The 26,194-nt window shown below is 43.5% G+C and overlaps 1 protein-coding gene across 6 annotated transcripts in view; it reads left to right on the forward strand.

Moving 5' to 3' along the window:
• ppfia4 (PTPRF interacting protein alpha 4) overlaps positions 1-26,194 on the forward strand; it is a 59,422-nt gene that overhangs the window by 13,826 nt on the left and 19,402 nt on the right. For 5 of the 6 annotated variants that reach the window (XR_005075756.1, XM_037102323.1, XM_037102325.1 and 2 more), the window contains exons 3-4: positions 24,966-25,067; positions 25,225-25,389. Coding sequence is in view for 5 of the 6 variants with exons in the window: in XM_037102323.1 (XP_036958218.1) it covers positions 24,966-25,067; positions 25,225-25,389 (267 nt within the window). In the remaining variant the exon portion in view is untranslated. Of the gene's footprint in view, positions 1-14,508; positions 14,742-24,965; positions 25,068-25,224; positions 25,390-26,194 lie in introns of those variants that run through there. The other variant, XM_037102326.1, reaches the window with a different exon arrangement.

Genomic DNA, 26,194 nt, shown 5'->3' on the forward strand with positions numbered 1-26,194 from the left:
TAGCTGCTTTCCTCTCTGTCTCCCTCTGATGCCGTATGCCCTGCACCATCTCTTCTTGCCCTCAATTCCACACTCCAATAGCCCTTTCATTTACTTATGCCAGCTCTCTCTTCCACACACACACACACACACACACACACACACACACACACACACACACACACACACACACAGTTAGACTTAAAACACACAAACACAGACTGTCAGTCACATCAGATGCTTCTTTGATGTTTTTGAGGACCTTGAATTGGGATTAAAACTCAAGCAAGGCACTCAGTGTAAATACTTCATCAGAGGAGGATGCGAACAAAGAATGTAAGTGCACTGAGAAGTACTCGTGACTATTAATCTGGAAGTGGTCTGTGGTCTATGCAATGGGAAAGATCTGGATAATGAGGCACCTGTAGTCAGCAGCATGTTGTTTGACTGAGGACTGATGGTAATAGATCTGTCTATTAGCACTTTGAGTCTGCCGGCACACCTCCAATAAAAGTTCTCTTCAATCCCTAGATGCCTTTCAACACTCTGGTGTGCACCACGGTGCTCGAATGACCGTCCTTTAAATCAGCCTCATAATTTCAGTACAGCAAGTAGGAGAACTAAATTTAGCATTCTTATAATATTTCTACTGAAAAACCTATTGTTTTTCAATCAGGAGGTATAGTTCACCGGTCTCTAGTGCGTATTTTCATGCAAGCTGTAAACCAATTGTGCATTTCCTTCCACACTCAGTCGGGCAAATTCAGATCACGAAACTACCGTACAATTTGAAATGTGATCTGTGTGGTGGATTTCCAAACCTGTTTCTCAAGCTCCCATTAAAGTGGTGAATGAATATGAATGTGGTATTATTTTGTTGCTTGTGAAAACGGGTCTGAGCTTTTTGGAAAGCTCTCAGATCCTAATGGGACCCTCAGTCCATGCTTAATTAAATGCAGGTGCACAGGAAGGGGCGACCACTAGTGTGTATTCACAGAAAATGATGCGCTAGTATCAGTCATGGGACAAATACATACACAGTGTGTTGTCTGCTACAGGTGTTTTCAAATATTCGTGATCCAGACCATTTTCACCAGAGCTCTCAGGCAGGAGGGAGCTTTTCTTGAATGCTGCTCAGGGCAGAAACACAGGATTCTCCTGGATAATTCCTCAGTACTGTCAGCCTCCAGTTCTGGCCATCAGTGTAATTTTTAAAACATTCTCAACCTGAGAAGAAGAAGTTTTTGTCAGTTCTGCTTGGTCTGATGGATCTTAGTACTGTAATATCCATGAGAGGTGTTAAGCTTCCAGCATCATTTTAAGCCCCATGATTGGATGTCTCAAAATAGTGGACCTCTGAAATCTTTATGCTCACAGGCGTGTAGCTTTGACTTTAAATGATAATAATGCGGTTATTTTCTGACATGGCCGATCATCTTCTTGAACATTGTGTCCATCCAAGCTTTAACCAGGTGCTTTGACTGCCTTTTAATACTTTAACTTCCAGGACTCTGACCTCTGAATGTTTGAAATTAATTTTGGCAGTTTTCAGTTTCATTTTTATACAACACTGTCCTTTTGGTCAGGTTAGGTTCAGGCACAAACTCCACTTAGTTAAGGTCAGGGAAAGATCATGGTTTGGCTTGAAAAGAGAAATGGTTTTGTCACCACAAACATGGCTTAAAAAATACACGGCTCATGGATAGTATCCAGTGGATTTGTGCTTACAAATGTTGAAACTTAAAATGCTGACATTGTATTCTGTCAACTGGGCTGGAAATAACTCCACTCCACTGGTAAATACTGTTCAGGTCATTTCTAAAATTATACCACCAACCTTTTCCAGATCTGTTACACCTTTTTCCTTTCTGAATGTGACTTATTTCAGCCATTTCAATGAGTTCACCACTTAACATTGGAGAAATAGTGTATATAAAGGTGACCCAATGTCACAATGCTACTCACAAACAGCCTTGCAGGAATTACCAGCGTAAAATAATGAATTTATGTCGTTTACTCCGGCTTTCCGAATGTGACAGCTGTGAGCTCACACCTTTTAAAATTTCATCGGGGAAACATAAAAATTAGATTAAAATTTTAATTGCATCCGCTGTGCACAACTGTGTGGTAACGAGTGGAGGGGTGGGCGTGCACTCATCCCCTCCGCTCAAGTTGAGTGAAGGCACACTGAAAGCCCCCACGGAAAGGCGTTTTAATTTTGACACCATTAAGCGTGTGCCCTCTCGTTGCAAATGAGAGAGGGAACGCAGGGAGACAATTGTGAATGGGAGACAGACTGAGACAGAGAGGAAGTGCGCCTGTAGTTGAGTTACATAAAGGTCATGTGAAGCTCCTCAGCCTGCATCAGTGCCATCTCTCCTCCCACCATCACCCTCACCCCCCTCCCCCCACTTTGCTTCCGCTGCCGTCCTCCAATATTCCTCTCCGTCCTGTGGCTCTCCAGTTTCAGTCGAATCCTTTTGTCATTGTGATCTGTTCATTTTGCCATCTCCTATCTGATCCTCTGTTTCCTCTCCCCATGTCCCGTTCTCTCAGCCAGTGCTGGCATGTCAGCATCTTGTGTCAGCAACGCTCATCTCTACTCCTCTCCTCTCTTCTCTTCTCTGCTCTTCTCTTCTCTTTGCTATCTTGCGTGAGCGAGTAAAATGTGTGGGGCGGGTGGGGGGTTACCCTGGAGAGAGCACACACTCACACACACACACACACACACACACACACACACACACACACACACACACACACACACATACTCGGGCACCCACAGATCTGTGCTTTAATTGGTCCAGATTGGCGGTGGACTCTCTGCCAGGGTGGTGGGTGCCTTCTTTTTCATATTTCATTCCCATTCTCTCTCTGTCAAACACATATTGTCGTCTGCAGTCTGTTGTAACTCTATACTGTTTCCATGGTTGCCAAATTACAGTAATAGACCTCCCTGCTCATAAACAACTCAACATATTGAGGAGCGAGGGTAAGTGATAATAGGTGAATGCAGAAAGCAGAATGTCTTTTTGATTGTTTTTCATGATTGATACAGTATCGATATCATCATGTGATCAAGTATGTATTCAATGCAGGCTCTGCGCCGTTTTGATTTATCAGATAGGCTGCATATTCCTGCTGTTTTAACAAGCCATCCATCTTTACAAGCAGTTACAGATTAGCAGTTAATGCAGCACAACTGCACTTGCTCTTGATTGGCAAACCTCCATAAACAGCTGCTTAAATCCTTCCAGTCTGGCTGATTTAGAGCATTCGAACTGACACGCCCTCGGGAAAGCCTCCACAGCTCTGCAACACAGTGAGAGTTTGTTCTTTATTTTCATTCTTGAAAAATAAGCTACAAGCTCGCATTATATACTGATGTCATCACCTCCAATGTCAAGTAAATGTTAAAGGTTATTTTTATTCCTGCCGTCTCCTCCTCTCCTTGTCACAAATGACATTTCATACCTGTGGTGCATCATCATCCTCACGTTCACACTTACGCACGCAGACATAAAGACGACACACAACAACGCCGGTGGGAACGGATCCAGTTGGAGCGTGTTTAATGCTGACCCAACGGAATATATGTCCGTCCCTCCAGTGTTCCCCTCTCACCCTGAGGGCATGGCGCCAACGCATCATCCACGTACATCCACTCACAACATATAGTAGGATATATATATGTGTGTGTATATATATATATATATATATATATATATATATATATATATATATATATATATATATATATATATATATATATCTCCTGCGGTCCCTCTGCTAGTGCATTTACCCACTCAACATTTCTGCTTGGCTGTGTGTTGGACTCCATACATGCTTTTTGTGTGTGTGTGTTCACGTGCAGACTCAGTGTTTTCTCTCTCCTCCTCACCTCTCCAAGACCTGCAAATTCAGTCTCCGTGGAAACGGGGGGAGGGAGAGGGAGGGGATGATGTTGACTTCCTGACACCTTCTGTCCCGTGGGACACCAACTGTCAGCAACTCCGTATGTTCATGTGTCTACACACATGTGTGTGCATATTTTCTTACAAGTGATTAATAAGATGTATAAATACGACCGGCACGAGCAGTAAAGTCTCAAGGTGCACATCAATATCTTGCAGCTTATATAAAAGTTATCTCTATTTGACACTTTGGTGGGTATTTGTTTCTCTGTGTGTTCTTGTGTGTGTGTGTGTGTGTGTGTGTGTGTGTGTGTGTGTGTGTGTGTGTGTGTGTGCGTGTGTGTTCGTTGGATTGTGCAGCTTCAACCTTCATGGCTGCCTCCAATCGACTGCCAAAGCTGAGCGGCTCAGTGTGTTAGTGGGTCTGGCTGAGCGACTATGTGGAGGAATCCCCTGTTTATTGGGACAGGATGATGAAAGCAGTGATGGACCAGGAAAGAACAAACAGGAAGAAGCGAGTGTGAATGCCAGTCTACTGTTTGCACTGCTGTTTGCAATGTTTCAGTCTCTGTTTACCCTGCCCATCACCCATAAGGCTTGTTAAATCACAATGTAATCCTATTATTCACCAAAGACTAGGCCAAGTCATATGTAACCCAAACAACCTGTCAGTGTTAGATGGCGTGCGTAGTTCCGTTTGCGGTTCATTCTAAATTGAAGCGGACACAGCTATTTTTATAACCATTGTTTGAATTACATTTCGATAATGCCAAAAGTAGAGAAATGTCTAAAAAAGTTTTTCAGTCCTGTTCCTGGCTTCCCACTGCTCTGCCTGTTTTAGGCATCGTCCTGCTCCAACACATCTGATTCAAATGATCAGCTTGTATATACGCTCCACTGAAGCCTGATAACCCCCCTATATTTGAATCATGTCTTTAGGGAGGGAAACATCTAAAATGGACGGGGCAGTGCCTGTGTCTAACCAGCTGGAGCCACTGCAATACCATCTTGCAGTAAGGATGACAAAAAATCAAAATGATGTAAAATGTATAGAGTATTTTGCCAAAAATAGTTGTGGCTTAGGGCGGAAACAAAGGGTGATTTGATCCACCGTCTGAAACATAATCATGTCATACAGTTTGCATGGGCAAGAGGATCTATCTGTCTTCTTTCAGTGTTGTGAATGTCAATGATTATTGAACTAACATAGTTTCAGCTGTGCAAGCAATCCTGGTCCAGAATTTAGATGTCACTATTTTTCTCATTTTCCCACTGTCCAACTTCAGGGGAAAGAGGAGTGGGTTCTAAACCACAAAGCAAAGAAATGCAACACAGAGGGTGAGAACAGTTAACAGGCGGATTAAAGGCAACAATATGAAAGGATAAATGTTAAGAAATGATGACAGAATGAATGCTGGAGGAATGTGAAGAAGAACAGACGTATGAATCTACTGTAAGAGATGAACACCGTGGGGGGGGAGAGCAGAAGTTTGAAGATGTTAGTGTTCGAGCTGTTGGACTCATTAAACAGCCGTGGGCTCTGCATCCCTACCTACCACACCCCAGCGTTGCCATGGATATTAGGCCTTGGCAACACAGCTGTGTGAGTGTGTGTTGGTTAGAGGTGTGCCAGGATGACATCATACAGTAGCTTGCTGAGAAGGTCTACTGCAGGCACATGGCATCTACAATATTTATAGACCCCCAGAACAGATGAGCTCACTCAGTCACTCAGTGTGACTGGCTTCACTTCACACACACACACAAAGACACACACAAAGACACACACACAACGAGCGAAGAAGTGGCAGAGAAGTTACTCACGCAATCCTTGCCACACCCACTCGCATAAATATTTCTCCTCGCCTTGAGGAGTGTTCAGCGTACATGTTGACCGTCCAGACATCACGATACATGTGGCAGTAATTACACCAGAGACCGAACGACCCTGACGCAGGGATTATTGCAAGTATGAACATTTGTGAAAATACACGTACACAGAAACACACACAGTGACATAAAAAGCGCCTGAATTCTCCGTGAAAATGAGCCGCCGCTGTATGAGTCATAAGGAGAGGGAATGGTGCTTTGTGAGGGATTAAACCGGTGGAAAAATAAGGGGCCGCTACAGTAATCACACACATGCACTCACACCCACATAAACACAATATAGGCACAAACACACACACACACACACACACACACACACACACATACTAAATGACCCCATCCCCCCCAAACATGTTCATATTACACACACACACAGGATTTAAATCCTCATATCCCAAAATAAACAAAATCATTTCTTGGAAGAGCAAATACTGTACATCAGTGTAACAGCAAAGTATGATTGAGAGTGACCTCTGCGTGTGTGTGCATGCGTGTGTGTGTGTGTGTGTGTATGAGCAAGTGACAGAGTGAATGAGTGTGTGTGTGTTTGAGTTACAAGGCTGGAGAGCACCAGAATGAAAAAAGAAAAATCACATTTCATAAATAAATCATCCACGGCCTTGTGATGGATGTGAACGCACACACGCGCACACACATAAAGGCGGCTGCAATGCTTCATACAGAGGCCATAATGGTACGGACCAGATTAGAGGCGAATCATTTTTAAAGAGCTGTGTGCTGCTGGTGCTGCTGCTCCCTGTGTGTGTGTGTGTGTATGTGTGTGTGTGTGTGTGTGTGTGTGTGTGTGTGTGTGTGTGTGTGTGTGTGTGCGTGCGCACATGTGTGTGCTCCTAAGCTGAACTTACTGTATGTATGTATGTACCTGTTGTCCAGAGATCTATAGAATCACAACAAACAGCCACCAAAGACTTTGCCCTCAATAAAATTGCAAAGGATTGTGTGCATGCGTGCTCGTGTGTGTGTGTGTGTGTGTGTGTGTGTGTGCACGTATGTGTGTGCGCATGTGTGCTGTTTATGAGCTATGAAAAGAAAAGCAGAGTATTTTTGGGAACCTGCGTGAAAAAAAGTCTTTTGTGACACATTCTCCGTGCTTCTTTCTCTCACTTCCTCCTTTCTTTTTCTGCCAACATCACACCCTGGCACTCCCAAAGGTTATGATGTCGGATGAGCTTTCGTATCACCTTTTATTTAATAAGTTTCACTGGCTGGAAGAGGACTTAAGACGAGGAGGAGCCCATGAAGAATTGATGAGTGATCAAGTGTAGGAAGCAGATAGAGGAACAGGATTTTATGGACGTAAGGAAAAGAAATAATCAGTTGCCGCTCACAGCTACCTATCAAACCTAGAGAAGCAAATATGCGTTTTCACACAAGAAAGTAGCACTTATCAGTTGAGATACTTATGTGTAAAATGTTTGTGTGCAAGGTGTGATAATTAGCTGTCGACTGTTTCTGTTTTATTTTTTAAGTATTCTATGCATCTTCTTGTGGCATACACAGCTTTGAAGGTGAAATATGTAACAAATGGCTGCATGTCGAATTCATACTCAAACCGAATACAGGCCTGCATAGTATTAGAACAATCACTAACTGCTGCACACTGTAGTGGCCGTTAGCTCAGTCAGCTCAGTTAGCTGCGTAGCTAGCAGTTCAGACAGGGAGCTTGGGAAGAGTTGGGTGTTATAGCATCCCGAGCGCAGGCTCTTTGGACCAGGTTGGATCAGGGCTAGCTGGGTAGCATGTTAGCTTGAGTAGATATCTCTGCACCACAGTAGGCCTTACACACATATCAACACTGTTCCTTTCTTCACATTCTGTTGATTATTTGAGTTCATTTTGAATGTTTTCAACTGAAATTCTTGCATATTGCACCTTTAACACTAGTCAACTATGTCATTACAACATATTCATATTCTCAGTAATGTGCAAAGAGTGCTCAGCGCCAGCAGTAATTTCATATTCATTCCCATTCTCATGTTTCCGTTCATGCGTTTCTGGTGTAAGAAGGACAGAGGCTGGAGGAGAAGGACAGGACAGCAGTGTGACGCCTCACCACAGGTACCACGAGAGGTGCCTGTCGTGCCTCTGTCATTACAGTTACAGTTATGGTAGACTTACTGTAGACACACACACACACACACACGCACACACACACACACACGCACACACACACACGCACACACACACACACACACACACACTCCCTCCCAGTGGTGTAGAGTTACATCCTGCCACTGCAGTTTGCACTCTGTGAAGGGCAAGAGCAGCGTTCCCGACCTCCGCAAACACACAACACCTTGGCTGCTCATTCCTCACGGCCCTTTTTTTAGCCACATTAAGAACTGGGAAGAGAAGAGATTATTGAAAATGATGCCGCATGTACCCTCGGAGCAGTTTATTTACTCTGAATGTGCCGATTAATATTAATACAGCTGTGTTTGATGCGTCTCCTGCTTTTCCTCCAGAACCACGACACACTTTCATCTACAAAACAGAGCAGCTGGGACGGACTGAGTGTGTGTGTGTTTGTGTGGTCTCAGGAGAATGTGTGTGTCGGCTTGTATATTTTTCGGAGAATGTGTTGATGTGTTTGTGTATAGTACGGAGGAATAATGAGCCAGACCTGACCAAAACTGTGCATCATAGATTGGTTTAGCATTGTTTTTATGTAGACTCGTGTAGACTTTAGATTATTTTATTCCTGATCAACAAAATGTGATTAGCATCTCGTTTCAAGATGTGAGAACAACAAGTTTGTACGTGGATAGAGAGAGAGGAGCATTTTCACGTTTCGGGGAGAGACTAGTATACAACCAGTGTCTGTTGTTTGCAATGATTGTGTGCATTGTGGTAGTAAATGGCTTCCCTCTGGGCTGACCAGGAGCCTGAAGAGGACACGGTAGAGGAGAGATGGAGAAAGGTAGGCCATGCGCTCCGACTGAGTGATGAGGACAGCAGGGGAGAGAGTCAGAGCTGACACAGGTGCTTTAGACGGGGGGGGCAGAAGGGAGGAGGTGACAGAGGAGACTGGAAAAAAAAAAAACAACAACAACTAAGGAGAGCATCGGCAAAAGGAGGAGCAAGAGAATGAGGTGATGAGGAAGGTGGTGACCTAGAAGGAGGGATAAATCTTCCCGGAGTGATTATTGTGGTGATGTGTCCGATGTGTGGATAGCATAGCGAAACAGTGTTGATATTAACGCGGACATCATAGTCAAGGTCATCGTTTCTCAACCTTTCATGTCCGGTTGGTCTTCGCGACCCCGCCCGACAGCCCCGCGTGTGAGACTCTCACAAACACACTCAATAAAATCAATTATAAGGCAAATTATATGACTGGGTAGAGGCAACTCAGTGTAAAAAGTATTCCCCCGCCCCCTCCCGAGTCTAAGTCATGTTATTTTATGTTTTTCTCCACAACCATCTGCCGACCCCTAAAAAATAGCCCACGACCCCCTCAGGGGTCCCAACCCCCAGGTTGAGAGCCAATGTTCTAGGTCGCTTCAGTCCGAACAGTGTGCTCACAGCTTTGTGAGCAGCAGTAACAAACTTGAGGACATCTTTTTCCCCTGGGTTCGCCCTCTCAGGCTGCGTGCTGCCCCCCTCATCATATCGGTTGCTGGACTCAGCCTGACAGGAGGATTAGAACATTAGAACTGATATGATAAGTCGATTAATTCTGCAATCAATCTGGGATCATCGTTTAATTGTTTGAGCTATTTTTAGCCGTGCTTGTGACATTGATTTAAGCATGAGAGTGCCGGTCCATCAGCGGGTCAGTCCGATGAAAGCCATCCAGACTGAAACATCTCAGCTGTTGGATGAATTTGACTGGACATTCGTTGTCCACGGAATTGAGCCTACAAACAAATGGTGATGAGGGTGACATTTTTTGGTTTTAGGGAAGTATCTCAAACAACTAATTGATGGATTGTAATGAAATGTGTTCGCCCCTTAGGATGAATAGCAATAACATGTGTGACAGGGCTGCACAATGTATCGTTTCAGCATAAACATCACAATGTCAAATCACAGGACGTGAAGTTTGTTTTTTTTTAAGGCAAATTAACTCAGCCCTTTCAGATTTTGAGATGCGTTTTTTTTTTTATGTTTTCTTGCCACTCAAGGTGAACATTAGGATTGCAGCACTTTTTTACATAGTAACACTGCTGGCATTCAGTAGTCTGGCCAATCGGTGAACTGTGGTGACTATCACTACTGTGACATCGCGTGTGTAAGCCTCCATTGAGCTATTCGAGTTATCTGAAGGAAACTGTTTGCAATATGCCAGCGTGTTAGCATGAAGACGTTAGCATTTGGTTGAAAGCCTCGCCTCAAGGAGCTGCCAGCATGGCTGTAGAAGAAAATGTTCTGGGCCCAGCTTCTCAAATGAGAAATTTGGCTCTATTCTTTGTCTCATATAATAATAAACTACATTTAACTTTTGTTTTCTAATGAAAATGGCAATCAGTGCTAAGGCAGCAAAAACAGTGACAGGAGTTACATTTTGGTTACCAAAACAACATTTAATTTTAAGTCTATGCATGTGGTATTGATTTGATTTGATTTGATTTTTGATTGAAGATACAAATAGAGCCTTATCTCAGTCTCATTTTTAACAGTGACAATAAATGTAGTTTTCAGCTGGGTTAGTGTATCAGCATTACCAATTCTCTTGTTAGACTTAAGGCAGAAGGCAATGAACATTTTCATTGTAATGTTTCTGATCCGGCCACAGTGTTTGATTATTTGTGGTTGTGTCTGGTGTGTGATGGTTGAGGTGGAGGGATTCGGGGGGGGCCTGCCCTCTGCTCCATGTTATGTTATGATGTAAAATGGCTGCTCTCCATCGAAGGAAGGTTCAGCTGAGATTAGCAACGCTTGAGAAAAATAGGGGAAGAGAGGAGGAGAGAAGAAGAGCAAAGGAGGGGGGGGGGGAAGGATAAGAGAGCAAGCATGGAGTAGCTGGAGTGGATAGAGTGTGAAAGAAGTAATCAAGTGTAGTTAGGCGACAGCAAGAGGAGAGAGACTGAGGTAGGAGAGAAAAATGTGAGTGGCTGCAAGACAAAAAAAGAATAGTCAGAGGTCTCCCCATTCTGTCAGTTCTGCTGCAGAACATGTTTGAGAACGTCAAGTCTTTGGTGTTTTTGTCAGTGTTGCTGCAAACGTGCATGTGGGCTTTGTGGTGTGTGTGTGTGTGTGTGTGTGTGTGTGTGTGTGTGTGTGTGTGTGTGTGTGTGTGTGTGTGTGTGTGTGTGTGTGTGTGTGTGTTCAGAGCTTTTTTTTTTTTTTTTTCATTCATGTCTCTGACAATAAGTCTCAGGTTCTGCCAAGTCTGGCTCCCACTGGTGTCAAGGATGAGAAGTTATTACCATACATGAATTCTTAGCTGCTTCTATTGTCACTCTTGTATTCCCTCCTTTCCTTAAATGGACCTGAGTGTCTGCGTATGCATGAAGTGAAACTCATTTCAGAGCACCCTCTATCTCTGGAAACCACTAGGTACTCTAAAGCTGGTGAACCAGATTCCTCACATGCATATTCTCCCTGTTTCTGTGCAAGATTTAACCACGATGACTTGGGTTGCCACTATTTTGTGTGAGTACCGGATGCTGCCAGTAGGGGTCTCTCTCTCACCACTAACCCAGATGGCAGCAGTGACCGGTGTGCTGGGCTACTCTGGATGTTGCACAGAGACTCCAGCCAGCAGTGATTTGCTGTCAGTTAATGGTGGAAGTCAGCACAGTCACTAAAGGATGTTTTAATGCGTGGGGACTGTCTGTCTCACTGTTTCATCCCTCTCTCTCTTTCCAGTGAACCCTGTTGCCTTGACAACCAGGTGAAAGCCAGTAGACCTGCAGACAGGAACCATTTTCTTTCCTGTTTCTACATTAATGCACTGCCAGGCCCAAAGGTTATGATGTCGAATGAGCATTTTGATATGTTTTTTTACTAAGTGGAGCATAGAGTCAGCGAGGTGGGGGGCCCCATGAGTGATGAAGCACATGAGAATAGAGAGATAAGAATTAATGAATGAATTAAGGGGGTAGAAATGCAGAATGAAATTAATGAACAGTCAAATCAGTTGTAACTAATTAGATGCTGCTCGTAACTTAATCATCGAGACACTCTACTGTAACACACTTGTTTTAGCTGAGGTGTTATTCTGCAGAACTGGAATCAGAGTCAACTTTTATCGTCCGAGCGTGTTGATACTTAGTAGTAGTTGGACTCAGTAACACTGCAGAGAGCAAATTTTCAGGACATACAGCTAAAGAAACTTTAAAACATAACTATTAAGGTAAGAGATGTACAATAAACTGCATCTCTGTACAGGTCAGATATTAGATGGTGTTTTTCTGTATGTACAGGGTCAGACACCAGATGAATAAAAGGTTACTTAAATGCAGAGGTGAGTTAATGTATGTGGTATATATGACCTGCTCACTGTGCACTGGTTAGAATTTTGCTCATAATGTCCCAGAAATCAAGATCAAGCAAAATAGTACTTCTTTGGTATTGAAAACATCTGGACACTTGCTCCACTGTATAAATAGCGGATAAAGCCAACATGACGTCACTCGTCGGTTTATTGACTTCTGTTTTGTAAGTTCACAACACTTCTGCATCGGCTTCAGCTATCTGGCCTGGAAGCTCTGTGCACTTAATATACTGTCTGAGGACAGAACAGATTAAAATAAGTTGGACAGAAGAAAGGAAGATGAAAGATTATGAAGATAAATTGTGGATTATATGACCCAACATCATGATGTCTCCAGCTGTAGACACACAACCAAAGCATAACACTAATGGCAGTGCAAGAAACTGACTACCCAACAAAGTAACTCTGCAAAGTTTGCAGTGAATAATAAAATCGGTATTAAAGTGCACTCCTGTGAAGTGTTATGTGTTATGTAGTTTGACACTCGTGACAGAGATTTTCTTCGGTCAAACTCAAAGAGGTTTAGAAATCCTGACATTCAGAAAGTCCCCACAACTCCCTGCCTGGTAAACACAATTAGACATCTTGGTAAGTCCGCACAAAAAAAGTGCTGTAAAGGTCTTTATAGCGTATTATAGTTTCTAAAATCCCATTCTTAGATAACATGTCAGGTATATAAAAAACATGACCCAAACGTAGAAGCAGACAGAATCACAACAAAAAGCGAGCTTCAATATAGCTGAAGGCCAATCCAAAGATCCAAAATCCAAAATGAGATGAAAAGAAAACAAAAAGACAGGTAACAAAAAGCTGGCAATGACGAGCATCCAGACAACTTAAGCGTTGAAAAGCAAACAAGGACCGGGGAAAAGACAACAGGCGTGACATGAGGACAAGAACTGAACAGATGAAACCAACGAAGAATGAGAGAAAAACGCAGACAAACTGAACTAAGGGGGGGTTTCACGTGTTAATTAGCCCCTGTGTAATTAAGTCTGTGTTTTTCCAGCACTGCTTGTCAGTTTGTCTGTTTCCGTCCTCCGGTCCTACCTGCCTATCCTGCTTGTGTTCCCTGCGTTTTATCTTGGTTGGTGCTTAGATTAGTTTTTGGATTTCTCTTTAGTTTATGGCTCTGCCTCGGCCTGTATTTGTCTGATTTGTTGCCTGTCCTTTTCGTCACTTCGACATAACATCGGGTGCTCAATGCAAAAGTGTAACACTTCTGTTACAAAATGACTTTAACATGTGAAATGGGCAGAGTGCCCCTTTTTAATAATCATGCTGTCTACTTTAGGCAGCAAAAGGACTTTGGCATCGCTGCCGTCATCAATACTTTATGTTATTGTGATCATGAAAATGTGACCCACTAATGTAGTATTAGATGAGACTTTGTACAGTTATGGTGATGCTCAAGTGCGTCATGGCTCCCAATAGAGAGGTTATGAATCACTCAAGCCCAGACAAAACTAACAATATGATGATTGAATACACCTCACAGTTCCTACTGTAAAAGCACAGGACGGTGTTCCAGACTCCAGTCAAGTGCACACACCAGGAGATCCTACTGAGAGAGGAGGGCCGAAACAGGCTGCCATTTATAAATAGAAAGAATCAGCACGCACAATGTCACGCTGGAGGAAAATGGGTCTCTTGAATTTGTGTTGAGTGAGCAGTGACTGGAGTTTTTATTAGGAGGAAATAGAGCGTTTAATTTCATGCTAATTCTTGGCATTAGTTCCAAATATGACTAAAAAACTCCCTCAGAGTGCTTCAACTTTCATGTGTATATGTGTGTAAGCGTGTGTGTGTGTGTGTGTGTGTGAGAGAGAGAGAGATAGAGAGAGAGAGCAATAAAGAACAGGTGGCCTGAGCCCCCAGCAGTCCTCCTCTAAACCCTGCCTCTTCCTTCCTCCATCAGCTGATCACCACGCTCTGTCCCCTCCTCCTCCTCCTCCTCCTCCTCCTCTCTGCGTCCTCATCATTTCTGTCTTTCTCTCTGATCAAAATCATCTATGTTTACCTCACCAGCCCCTGCTCTCCCCCCTTTTTTCTGCCTGTCCCTGTTTATCCATCTCCCTACCCTGTCTTCTCTCTCTCTCTCTCTCTCTCTCTCTCTCTCTCTCTCTCTCTCTCTCTCTCTCTCTCTCTCTCTCTCTCTCTCTCGTCCCCTCTGTCTCTCGTCCCGGCTGCAGTTAGCTCAGGCTGACTATAGCGGAGTGCTCTTGTCCCCCGGCGGAGGGCAGAGGGAGCAGCACAGGAATCTCATCTAGCCCTGCTGCACTCAGTGTTGACCACGACTCAGAGGAACTAACCCTCTCCTCCACCTTCATCGCCCTCCTCCTTCTTGTCACTCCTCATCCTCTCTTTGCCTGTTTGTGTCTCTCTTTTTATGGGGGGTCTGTCTGAGGGATCTGATATGTTTAGCCTCCACCATGAACCCAACAGTGAAGATCCACCTTCAGAATGGGACCCACTTTAACACCTACATGTACCAGGTAGGGACGCGTACAGTTTGTGGATGTTACCGGTAGAAGGATTGCCTCTTTCTCTGTGGTCTCCATGTGTCCTTGCCTGAGTATTGATTTCAGTGTTAATGTCTCTTTTCTAGGGCTGAGATATGGCCTCCTCTCCGCCTTTCCTCCTCCTCCTCCCTTGTTTTCAGCACCATGTCTCAATCATACTGCGAAAGACTGATTAATGCTTTTGCAGCGATGCAAATTGCATATCGGTTTTGAAATGCTGCCACACCTCCTCTACTTAGGCTTTTCACTGATTGATGTGGCTCATAGTATGTGTTCAGCCTCCAATTGTCCAAGAAAATAAAGGAGATAAACGTCTGTCATGCACTGACAGGGAGCTCTGCTGTGCGTGCTTGTGTCTATTACAGCATGCGAGCAAGAGGCAGACTCCACTGACGCACAACAAAAACTCTTTGTGCCGCTCCTTTCATCCGAGTAGATGAAGTGTTCCCCTCTCTTCCTTCCTTCCCCTCTTTCTTTGTAGGTTTTGTTTTGCTTTAATGAAGAAAGGGGAGGCACATGAATGGATGCTATTCTGGAGCGAAGGCCTTCGACGGGCCGAGGGGAGGGGAGAAAGTTGGAAAACTTGCAAGGATTTGTCACCTTATGTTTGCTGAACCATAAGAAAAGGATATTTGGGAAAACAGAGACACGGCTGATGTGCTGAAACGCTTTCGCTGCGTCAATCAACTTCATGACCGAGAATCGGGGTATTAAATGACTTTTGATATGCGTGTTTTCACAGGATTGGGATGTTGGGTTTTTGCCAGGTTTCACTTAAATCCCTTCAAAAGTGTTTAAACTCTTCTAGATTCACTTATGCCAGGGATTTCACATCGAAATCCCTATTTTCCAAGGTGTTCAGAGAGGGATTTACTGAGTTGCATTTACACCGGGCGTGTTTGGTGTAGTGCTATCAGTGCTCCAGAAGTAAGTCCAGAGCTGGCACGGCTTCAGTCAGTCTTGGCATTATCCCCAATGTGCCTCACTTAGGCCGATTTGCTCACGACAAACAATGATGATCCAGAAGCCTAATTTTGCTACATCTGTCTCAGCCGGGATGAACGATAACGCAAATTAATGTTTTTTATTCTTAAAATGTATTTTCTGTGTTCTGACTTCGAAGGGAAGCTATTGGGGAAGTTTTCAGTGAGTTGTTCTTCCAGTCAGGGTGGAGATCAGTCAAGTGCTGCAGTCAGCGGCTTCGAGAGCTGTCACACCATCACGCTCTGGGAGCATCTCTCAGCGGGCTCTGTGAATGTTGTGTATTTTAGCGTGTAGCCTGGTGGATGTGCATCTGCACTCGTCTGATGAAATGTTCATGCAAAGTTTGTACGCTGCTCAAACACTTCACTTTCTTAATAAGACATTGCCATGGCGACGGATGCAGTGTGCAGGGTGGCGTCATGGCAACTGATTACTCACTGCTTTCTTAGGGCGGACACCCAGGCAAAGGTGTCGTGGTGTGTGTGTGTGTGTGTGTGTGTGTGTGTGTGTGTGTGTGTGTGTGTGTGTGTGTGTGTAGACCAAGATTTGTCAGAGGAAGGTCGAGTCCACCTCTCTCTCTGCAGTGGTGAGGAGTTACAGAGCTGTGATATCTGAGTCTCCCCTGGGGATTCGCTCATCCTCCAGTCACCGACTCTGCATTCATCTTCAATGTGGCTCTGCTAAGTGAATTACCACGATGTACATCGGAGTTAATTTAGTGTCTTCTGGTGCACACAAGCGAAAGAAGCTCAGCGATTACATGCTCATCAGAGAAAATGATTATATCGGGGGGGTGGGGGGGTTACTGGTGACGACTTGTACAAAGTTCCTACAAAATCGATCAATTAAGTGCTTTCTACTTTAGTTACTGGGTCTGTTGACAGTACAGCAATGAAGTTCAATACAGTCAGCGTTCCCTGGGATGCTTGTTTGATTTGAGTGAGAGGTCCCTTCCACACAGGTAGTAAGGCATACACTATATGTTACAATTCTGAAGCCCTATACGCACGGGACTAGTTCTACCTGGGAGTCTCTTATCACTTGTAATAACCGCAGAGGATGTCTGTGATCTTTATCCCTAGCAAATCTGCCATTCTCTACTCGTAAAGTAAAGATTCGACCGCAAATTACCATTTTTGCCAATCACGGAGGTCATATGATAATATTCGTCCCATGAGAATCTGCTTCCCTTTGATTTGAGGTCATATATGTGTTTAAAGGAGGCCTATTATGCTGTTTTATATTTCTTTCATTGTTTATATATCGGTTGAACGTGGTAAAAATCTTAAAAGTTGGAGTCAACACCAACAGTAGTCCTGCCTTTGGTTCCATAACTTTGTGACATCATGCTACATCAGCATGCATATTTGCATAATTTATGCCTATAGCGGCTAGTTTGGCACGTAAGAATTGATTTTGCATTTTGGGGGAGGGGGGCCTTACACACAGGCAGGAGCTAACACAGAGCGTTCAGACGAAGGGGAATACAGCGCTGCAGCACTGGACAGCATGAGGAAACTGATCTTCTGGGCAATTTGTGACGTCACAGTTCAGGCTCACAGGCCCTGATGTTTTAATCAGATTTTCAGTGAGCACCGAGAAAATGAACATTCCAGCTGACGGATGTGAAAAAACTAGGTTCCTAGTGTCAAACTGTGCAGAGTGAAGCCCCTACATTCACCTGCAGGAACAAGAAGACAAACATATTTTTTGACTGAGATGCGACTTTGTTCACAGATTGGGTGCTGACGTGCACTTGAGCTGTAAGCGTCTTCACATAAGCATAAATTAGATAGCGCACCACAACTCTGCCCAGTGATTCATATTATGTGTGAATGAGTTAGTAGTCATGTTTACAGTTACCATCTCCTCCCCATCCTGCTTAGTCACATATTTTCCTCCTTCCCTCTCCTCCCACCGACTGACTCTTGCAGAGACTATGCCCATCCTCGCTCTTCTCATCGATTTATATTTGTATTGGCTTCAGTTGCCTGTCTTGTTAATCTACCCACACATAGCAGATGTTGCCATAAAGTTGGAGGCTGTTTGTTGTTCAGTGCATTAATCCTTTTAAAGGAGCTGTATCTTTAAGCTTCGATACATTCCTGGAGTGTTCTGTCAATGGAGCGTGCCGTCACACACTTCTGCAACCCCTGTTTTGCCTTCGCTGAATCAACTTTTGTTAGCGTGCTCTTATTTTTTTCCCCAAATGACCTTGAGCGAACGACAGAGAGGAGGTTTGAACTTGTTCCATTGTGCTGCTGAGAGTTAGTGTGAGTGTAGGCAGAGAGAGCAGCAAGCATGGAAGAGACTTTTTTCTGAAGGAGAAAAGAAAATATTGTACTCAGAGCACAGCAGATGCTGTACAGTTAACAGCTGGTAAACAACATTTGTTCAGTTTATGTGGAAAATCAGAAAAACGGGTCGCAAAATGAGAAACAAAATGAGAAATCCAGTACTGTGTAGTTGAACACAGCAGAATTCAAGTGTTATTAGGTAGCTTTCTATGCAAAAGCACCTCGTAGATTCATCTTTGACATCTTTATTCATCATTCAGTTTGGCTATCCTTGTTGTTTCCCCTCCAACTCTCTCTCAAAGGACATTATGTGTCCCTGTTTCTCCATCTGTTCTCCTTTAGTCTCTGTGCTGCAAGAACAAACCCTAAGTTGGACTCTACAAGTCAGAAACCAGGCACTAACACTGTCATGGCATCTATTATTTGTCTTTTGTATTCTAAGTCCATATCTGAGAGGGCTGTGGAATAAAAGAGACAATGATCACAGTTTTATAGCAACACTTTCTTCACAAGGATTTGGACAGGGATTCTGTGATTGATGTATTTGTATATAAACTACTATAGTCAGGATAGTAGAAGAAGTGAGAGCACAGACAGGAAACAATGCATTGAAATGAAGGAAATGCATTTACAAAGAGCATCAGATTGCTGCAGAGAAGTTGATTTTTTTTTCGTAAATGGAAAGGCCAAAGAGCTCCACAATTCAAGACCGTGCTGATGCACTGTTGAAAACAGCCAGGCTTGAAAAATGAATCTACATGAATATAGGCTGTCTAGATGGTCAAACTTCTTAACTACCATGTCCCGAAGACAGCAGATTGAATAGTAATCACATAAGTGGTTAATGCACAGAAATACAGAAACTAATTTCATTTTCCTAAATTGATTAGATTTTTTTTTGTGTGCTCTCTTGTTTGTTTGCTGGATCTATGAAATTGTCTATGATACAAACTACTGCTGTACTGTCTAATTTTCATTTTTGAATGCTAATGAAAAAGGTCAAATAAAAATAAAATCACGACAGCCTCACGAACAACAAACAACTCTTACAAGTCGCACAAGTTAGAATGAATCCAGCGAGTTGAGGCTGCAACTAATAAATTGAGCAGTCTTTCAGTGAAGTCAGTGTGCACCCCAGAGTCCTGCGATCTGCTCTGATTACCAGCAGTTTAAACTTTGAGAGGGAACGTGGAACGCTGAGGCAGCTTCTGTAGGATGCATGTAGAGGAGATCCAGACCGACAGTCGTCTCTACACCGCTGCATGTCCCACCGGAGCTTTTAGAGGCAGTGTGAATGCTGCTGGCAGTGAGATGATTGAAGGCCCTCAAAATCAAGTCAGTCAGTTTCCTCAACCGCACTTTGACTGCTAAATGAAAACGTAACAGGAAATGACTTGCAAACTGAAAAATGATCTCGTCATTTTGTTGATGACTGCCTCCCGCACTCCGACACTCATACAGCGATTCACGCTTACTAATCTGCATCAGACAGTGCAGAAGCATTGTCGGTGTGAAGTTTGAGGATATGCTCAAATTCGTTTCATTTCATAGTAACTGAGTGCAACACGCAACGTCTGCAACTCTTTGTGTACAATTTCCCACAAAGACACACTACTCTTTACCCATAATGCAATGCTCTGAGATGACACTGTAGGTAACCAAACATGGACTGTGCTGTTTCTATGATTTACCCTGACGGTTACAGTGAACGAGGGGCAGATTTCAGACAGAGTTCAGGTGTGTGTTATCTCTCCACCGTGCTGACCTCTTTGGCCACATAGTACACACTCAGTGTCACACAACACACACATGCACACATACAGAGGGATAAGCGCGCTCTCAATAAACCTTACATTTTTGGGGATTGCGTGTTAGAGAGAGACTTTTTTTTTATCCGACTGCACTCCAATCTCGCTCCCTCTCTCTCTCTCTTCCTGCGCGCACACACACACACACACACACACACACACACACACACACACATACAGAGCATTTTTTTCATCCTTTAATCCCAAACTGCTTAAGGAAGCGAAGGGTAGAAATCCCTTTACAATGTCTGGGCTCAGCACTGTTTGGTAACCGCTCGCTATCTCACATTGTGGTTGGAGGCAGAAGAACGGCGTTCCTCAAGACGCCCAGAACCTTCTCTCCGCTCAACATGATATACTCTCTGACAGATGTCGAGGTTGTGTTGTCAAAGAGCTGCGCCTGTATCTGACTCTTGTGTGAAGTTGAATAAACATCCTGGGATTTTTTCCACATGGTTTTTGGGGGGAGGCTAGGATTGTATAGAGCACACAGTCATAGCGTTGGTGTTTGGAAAAGTGGCAGAAGCTTCCAGAGGGACGGAGGGCGTCAGACCTTCATAAGAAATTAAATAGAAAAGTTTTTTTTGTCTAGACAGTGATGTGTTATATTTTATATATAACACCTCTCTGTTCACTTATATAATACTCCTAACAAAGGTTATGTACTCATACCTTTATCTATTCTTGGTTATTTGTCAGTGGATGTCTCTTACATTATTTTTTATTTGTTTGTGTGTATGTGTGTGTGTGTGTGTGGAGCTGCAGAGAGCTTCTAAAAGGCAGGAGGATGAAGGGATGAGGAGATGAAGAGAGCATGAGAGGTGGCCTGTTGAGCCTTTTTGCCACGATTGAAAGAGACAGTGAGCTCTAACATCTGTTGGTGGATTTGGGCTGAGCTCCTGTCTATTGGTGCACCCCTGTGGAATAAAGGAAAGTAAAATGAACACGCTGACCCATTTTCCCCCTTTCCTCCCAGTGCTCCTTCCCCGTCTCTCCCCCTATCTGTCTTCCCTCTCCACCGACTTGTACCTTTTCTTGCGGAGTGATGTGCAGAGATAACAGAAAGTATGTATTTGTTTGTCTTAGATTCTGTCATTTTGTTTATTACTGTCAACTCAGTTCGGCAAGTGTATTGCATGTGTGTGCTCTGCCTGTCCCCTCTATGGGGTTGTTTTAATATCCCATCTATAATCAGTGGTCAAATGTAACTAAGCAGTTTTACCCAAATACGGCACTTAAGTACGATTCCATTTCATGTATCATTATGATTCTAAACTACAGATCAGCAGCAAATCTTGTGCTTTTTGCTCCACTACATTGGTCTGGCAGCTTAAGTTTAGCTTAGCTCAGCTATTCTCCAGAATGAAACTGCCCAGTTTGAAATCAGAAAATCTTCCAGGTCCCGCCCAACTACTTAATCACAACTGATCCTGTCATTGACGAGATATAAGATACGAGACGATGTTGTCTGAAGTATGTTCCCCAGTCAAATAATGTTGCCCTCATGTTAACACCGCCACGCCTGTCTTCTTGATGGACAGTCGTCGGGTGTATTGACAGACGTATTGCTGATAAGGAACAGGGTTAAAACATTATGCACCACCATCTTTGTTTGCTGTTGCAGCAAAATGGAATATTGTCGGACATTCATCTTTAAAGAAGTATTTCTTAGTAATGCCCAGTTTTTGGGTCATGAGTAGGAAATGTGAGACGTGTACTGCAGTGTCATGGCTGCAGGGAATACCGGGACTTTAAAAGCCCCGTGTGTGTGTTTGTGTGTGTGTGTGTGTGTGTGTGTGTGTGTGTGTGTGTGTGTGTGTGTGTGTGTGTGTGTGTGTGTGTGTGTGTGTGTGTTTGTGACAAGCAGAGAGAGCATGAGCCTCTGGGCATTGGTTCGGACTAAAGCCAAGCTTACAGGAAATGCCAACAAAGCACCAAGAGATGTTAAAACAACATGCAAACACACACACACACACACACACACACACACACACACACACACACACACACACACACATACATACAGTATACACGTGCACACAGTGACATCACACCGCAGAAAATGTTAAAAATGAACTTCCAGCAGAATGTGAGTGAGTCACTGCCCGGTTCTCCTCTTTATACTGTTTTTGTACACTATTGTTTAAATCGAATCAGTGACAGACAGAATAAAAGTAAAATCATACAGGCATGTAGTTTTAAATACAAGGATGGGAGTCCGGTAAATGCCCTCTGACATACAAATTGACTGGTCAGACAGCAGCAGGACAAATCGTGAAATATAAGCGGCACAAGAAAGACAAAAGCAGTGACTGATGCGTCAGCGCTCTGCTTTCACTGACCTGAAAAGACTTGTGTGAGGATCAGTTTCTGCTAATTTATCTGAGTCAGACAGAGAGTGGAGACTTTCTAATCCCATACTAGAGCAGTGAAGCTTATCATTTTCAGCAAAAGACACCTGACATTGTCAGGATTTCAGAAATGTTTTTGAAAGTTGTCCTGCAGAGCTCGATGGTTCGGGCGCGGAATACTACATCAGGCTGAAAGACATCAGATATTCAGTCAAGTACAGGACGTTGTCACAGAGAAGTCTACTACTGCACTTTAAAATGCTCTGATTCTGGTTTGTATTCAGCCATTTTCAGGATCACTTGTTCTCCCCAAGACAGCTCATCTCATAATGGTGCTGTGACTTTAAAGGACTAGTTCACCCCAAAATGAAAAATTGCATCCAGCTGAAATGCCATTAAAGTTAACTCACCGTAAAAACCAAACACACAGCAGAATAGTGCTGCAGATCCATCACATCATTCCCCCAGAACTATTAAAGTTAATGGAGCCACATCTTTACAGCTCCAAAAGAGCATAAAATGTCCATCAAATCTGCAGTAGGTGGTTGTTTGTCGAGCTGTGAAAAAGGTGGTGCTGGCTACTATCTTGAATAATGTGGGAGATGGCTGTGATGAAGCTATGTGAGATAAAACAATTGACACACTCAACTGTACCCTAGGGACGTACAGTTTTGTACTGAAAAATAGTTTATATGCACCACAAGAAGAGCATATAAATTTTTGTTTTGTTAGTTTTAATGTACCATAAGAGGAACATATTGAACTGTGATATACTTGTCTTGTTTAGCTTAAAGGAAAACCATGACATTTTAGGAAAATGTCGCTATCTTGCCAAGATTTTGATGAGATGATTGAGACCACTCTCGTGTGTGTCAGCTGCTGGTCAGCTGAGCTCATCTTAGCTTAGCATAGTTTGACATAAACACAGGCATAAATCACTGGGGGAGCACGATCCTGGGACAAATATGGTTCCAGTATATCACTGTAATCACAACTGTTTGATGACAATAAAATTAGCTAGTGGTTAGTTTAGCTGTTTGCCAGCAAGCCACAGTAACATTAACAAGTGTTTGTAGTGAACACTGAGGGATACAGCCATATTCTGTCAAAAAGGGACACACTGTAGGATTTTAATGTGGGACAAAGCCATGCTAACATGTTTCTGGTCTGTATGCTATGGTTAGCTGACTGGGTGCTGGCTTCATATTTAGTGCACGGATAGGAGAGTGGTGTCAGTCCGCTCATCTCACTCTCAAGAAAAGCAAAATTGTGTTCCTTTAAATGTCACTCTATTCTTTTAGGTGGCATCGTGAGGATTAGATAGTGAGTTGTTTGTTGTGGCATGCCGTGGATACCTTGAAAAAACTCCTCAGAGGTGACTTATTAAGTCATCTTACTCAGTGCAAGTGCTTGACGTTATCTTGTTGCAGCATCAAAATTACATGGTGAAGATGTAGGATCACCAAAGAGGTGAACAGTATCTCAGAACTGCATCTAGACTCAATGCTGTGCTGTACGAGATGACTGAATGCTAGACAGAAGACTGCTTCAGAACAAAGCCATTTCTGACAGGCTGAGTGGATCTCCACCAACCAGAAACAATTATGGTCCAACTTCAAGTCGCTCATTGGTTGAGTTATTCAAATGTGGCCATAGAGGACGTCTGGAGCGCCGCAAGTGCTTAAAAGCCTCAGCGGAGTGCATAGCCGTCTGTCAACATTGAGGAGTGTGAAGAATGGACATCAATAAATCAAATGGCCCTCAAGTGAAACACACTTTTCTCACACGGCTACGAATTCATTGTGAACGATCAGATCTATTCTCATTTTGATAGAAGACTTTATAATCCCTTTTTTTATAATTACCAGCAACTGCTTTCTGAACAACATAATGAAATCTGTCGTAACAGTGTTGTCACAACAGCTCTCAATGTTTAGACATTCTTTTCCACCCACTTACAGTCCTGCAGAAAAGGGAAAAAAAGAAAAGGAAACTACATTTGCTAGTGATGGAAAAAAAAAACACAGACAGTTGATGCATACCATTTTTTTTTCATATGCTTACATCAGTCTAATGAATGTGGAATATTCTCGTCCAATTTCAGCCATACTGCTTTCATGTAATCACAGTTAATATATTAATATGGACGTGTTTCAAAATTCAAGATTAAAAATTCAGATATTTTTTTTTTCTGCTTCTTGACTTTGACTGTCTGCTCCGGCTAGACACAACGCCACTAGACACGAGTCCACTTCTTCAGGCAGTTGCTACTGTAATTTTATGGCCCCCAAACACCCAGAGGCAGGCGCTGCGGTGGGCGGAGTGGCACAGCTGAGGTTGTGTTTATGCAGATCAGATAGCACAGTGCCACCATGGCCATTTCCACCCCGCTCAGACCACCTCTTATCACAGGTGCACAGAAGCATCCCCGGGACAACAAGTTTTTCTTTTAGGAGAAGCCAGCCCGAACGGCCCCATTATTCAAGCCTGCCCAAACTCCAGCGGCTGATAAAGTAGTCCTCTTACAGGTACCAGCAACCTGCTCATCCTCTGCTGCTCGGTGCCAGGAGTGTGTGTGTGTGTGTGTGTGTGTGTGTGTGCGCCACCAGAATTGCAAAAATTGAACAGCCGCGCCCACATGTGTTTGCACCTCGAGACTGCGGCTGCATGTGTCCTCAGTTTCACAGAAGTAGAGCCCATTAGGCTGATCACTGATACTGTATTAACCTCTGCATGGGTGCTGTGTGTGTTGTGTAGGAGTTTGCCACCCTGACGAAGGAGCTGAACATATGCCGGGAGCAGCTGCTGGAGAAAGAGGAGGAAATATCTGAGCTGAAAGCTGAAAGGAACAACACCAGGGTACGTGTGTGTGTGCGTGTGTGTGTGTGTGTGTGTGCGTGTGTGTGTGTGATGATGATGCTGATGAAATCAAACAATGCTTCTGTGCCTGAAATTAGTATTCTCTTTGGTCGTGCACGCGTTTATGTGTGTGTTTGTGTTTGTGTGTGCGCTGTAGCTGCTGCTGGAGCACCTGGAGTGTCTGGTGTCTCGTCACGAACGCAGTCTGAGGATGACAGTGGTGAAGAGACAGGCACCCCCACCATCTGGAGTCTCCAGCGAGGTGGAGGTCCTCAAAGCCCTGAAGTCGCTGTTTGAACACCACAAGGCTCTGGATGAAAAGGTGGACACACACGAACACACACACACACACACACACACACACACACACATATAAGGTCTGTTCTAGCAAATAAAAGCCAGGGGAACAGTTGCCTCACAACATGGTATTTCAATCAGTCCTGTCCTGGAACCCGCTGTCGCTTTGAACCCAATTGTTTTCCTTCCTGACTAATTAATTTGGATCAGCTGGGTTCTGCTGGTCGTTTTCTCATCATTAGACTGTTAATAAAATCTCAGCACTTCGGAGTTAAAGTTTTCGGTTGAAGGGAGCGTATTGTCTCTGAGTAAATTTGCTTGAGCAGCAGATTCAGATGAAAGAAAATGGAAGTAGATGAAAGAACGGGAACAAATTCCTCATAAAATATGCAGTGATGGCTTGTAAATAAGTACATTTAAGGCTCCACACTAAAATTTGACCAAACTTTTTTCCTTTTGGTGCACCAGCACATAATTCAGGTGCATGCAATAATACTTTTTGATGTCATTTCTTCACAAAATAATGTAAATGAATGTAAACAGGAACAGGGTGCAGATAAACATCTTCCTTTAAATGACAGCACACACAATTTGGGATGATGTTTAAAAGTGAAACTCAGTGGAACCTAAAACTTTATTGGTGCAACCAATGAAAATGTTGTTAGTTGTAGTTGTTACCCAACAGCTTATTGGCCCCACAGTTTTGAGGTAATTGTACCTTACTTAAGTATTCCCATTTTCTGCTACATTTGACTTCTACTCCACTTAACCCTAACCCTATTTAACTTTGCAGATTACTCACTGCTGCTTCAGAGCCAAAGTAGCATAAT

The sequence above is a fragment of the Acanthopagrus latus genome, chromosome 6, assembly GCF_904848185.1.
Source record: "Acanthopagrus latus isolate v.2019 chromosome 6, fAcaLat1.1, whole genome shotgun sequence".
Taxonomy (NCBI): domain Eukaryota; kingdom Metazoa; phylum Chordata; class Actinopteri; order Spariformes; family Sparidae; genus Acanthopagrus; species Acanthopagrus latus.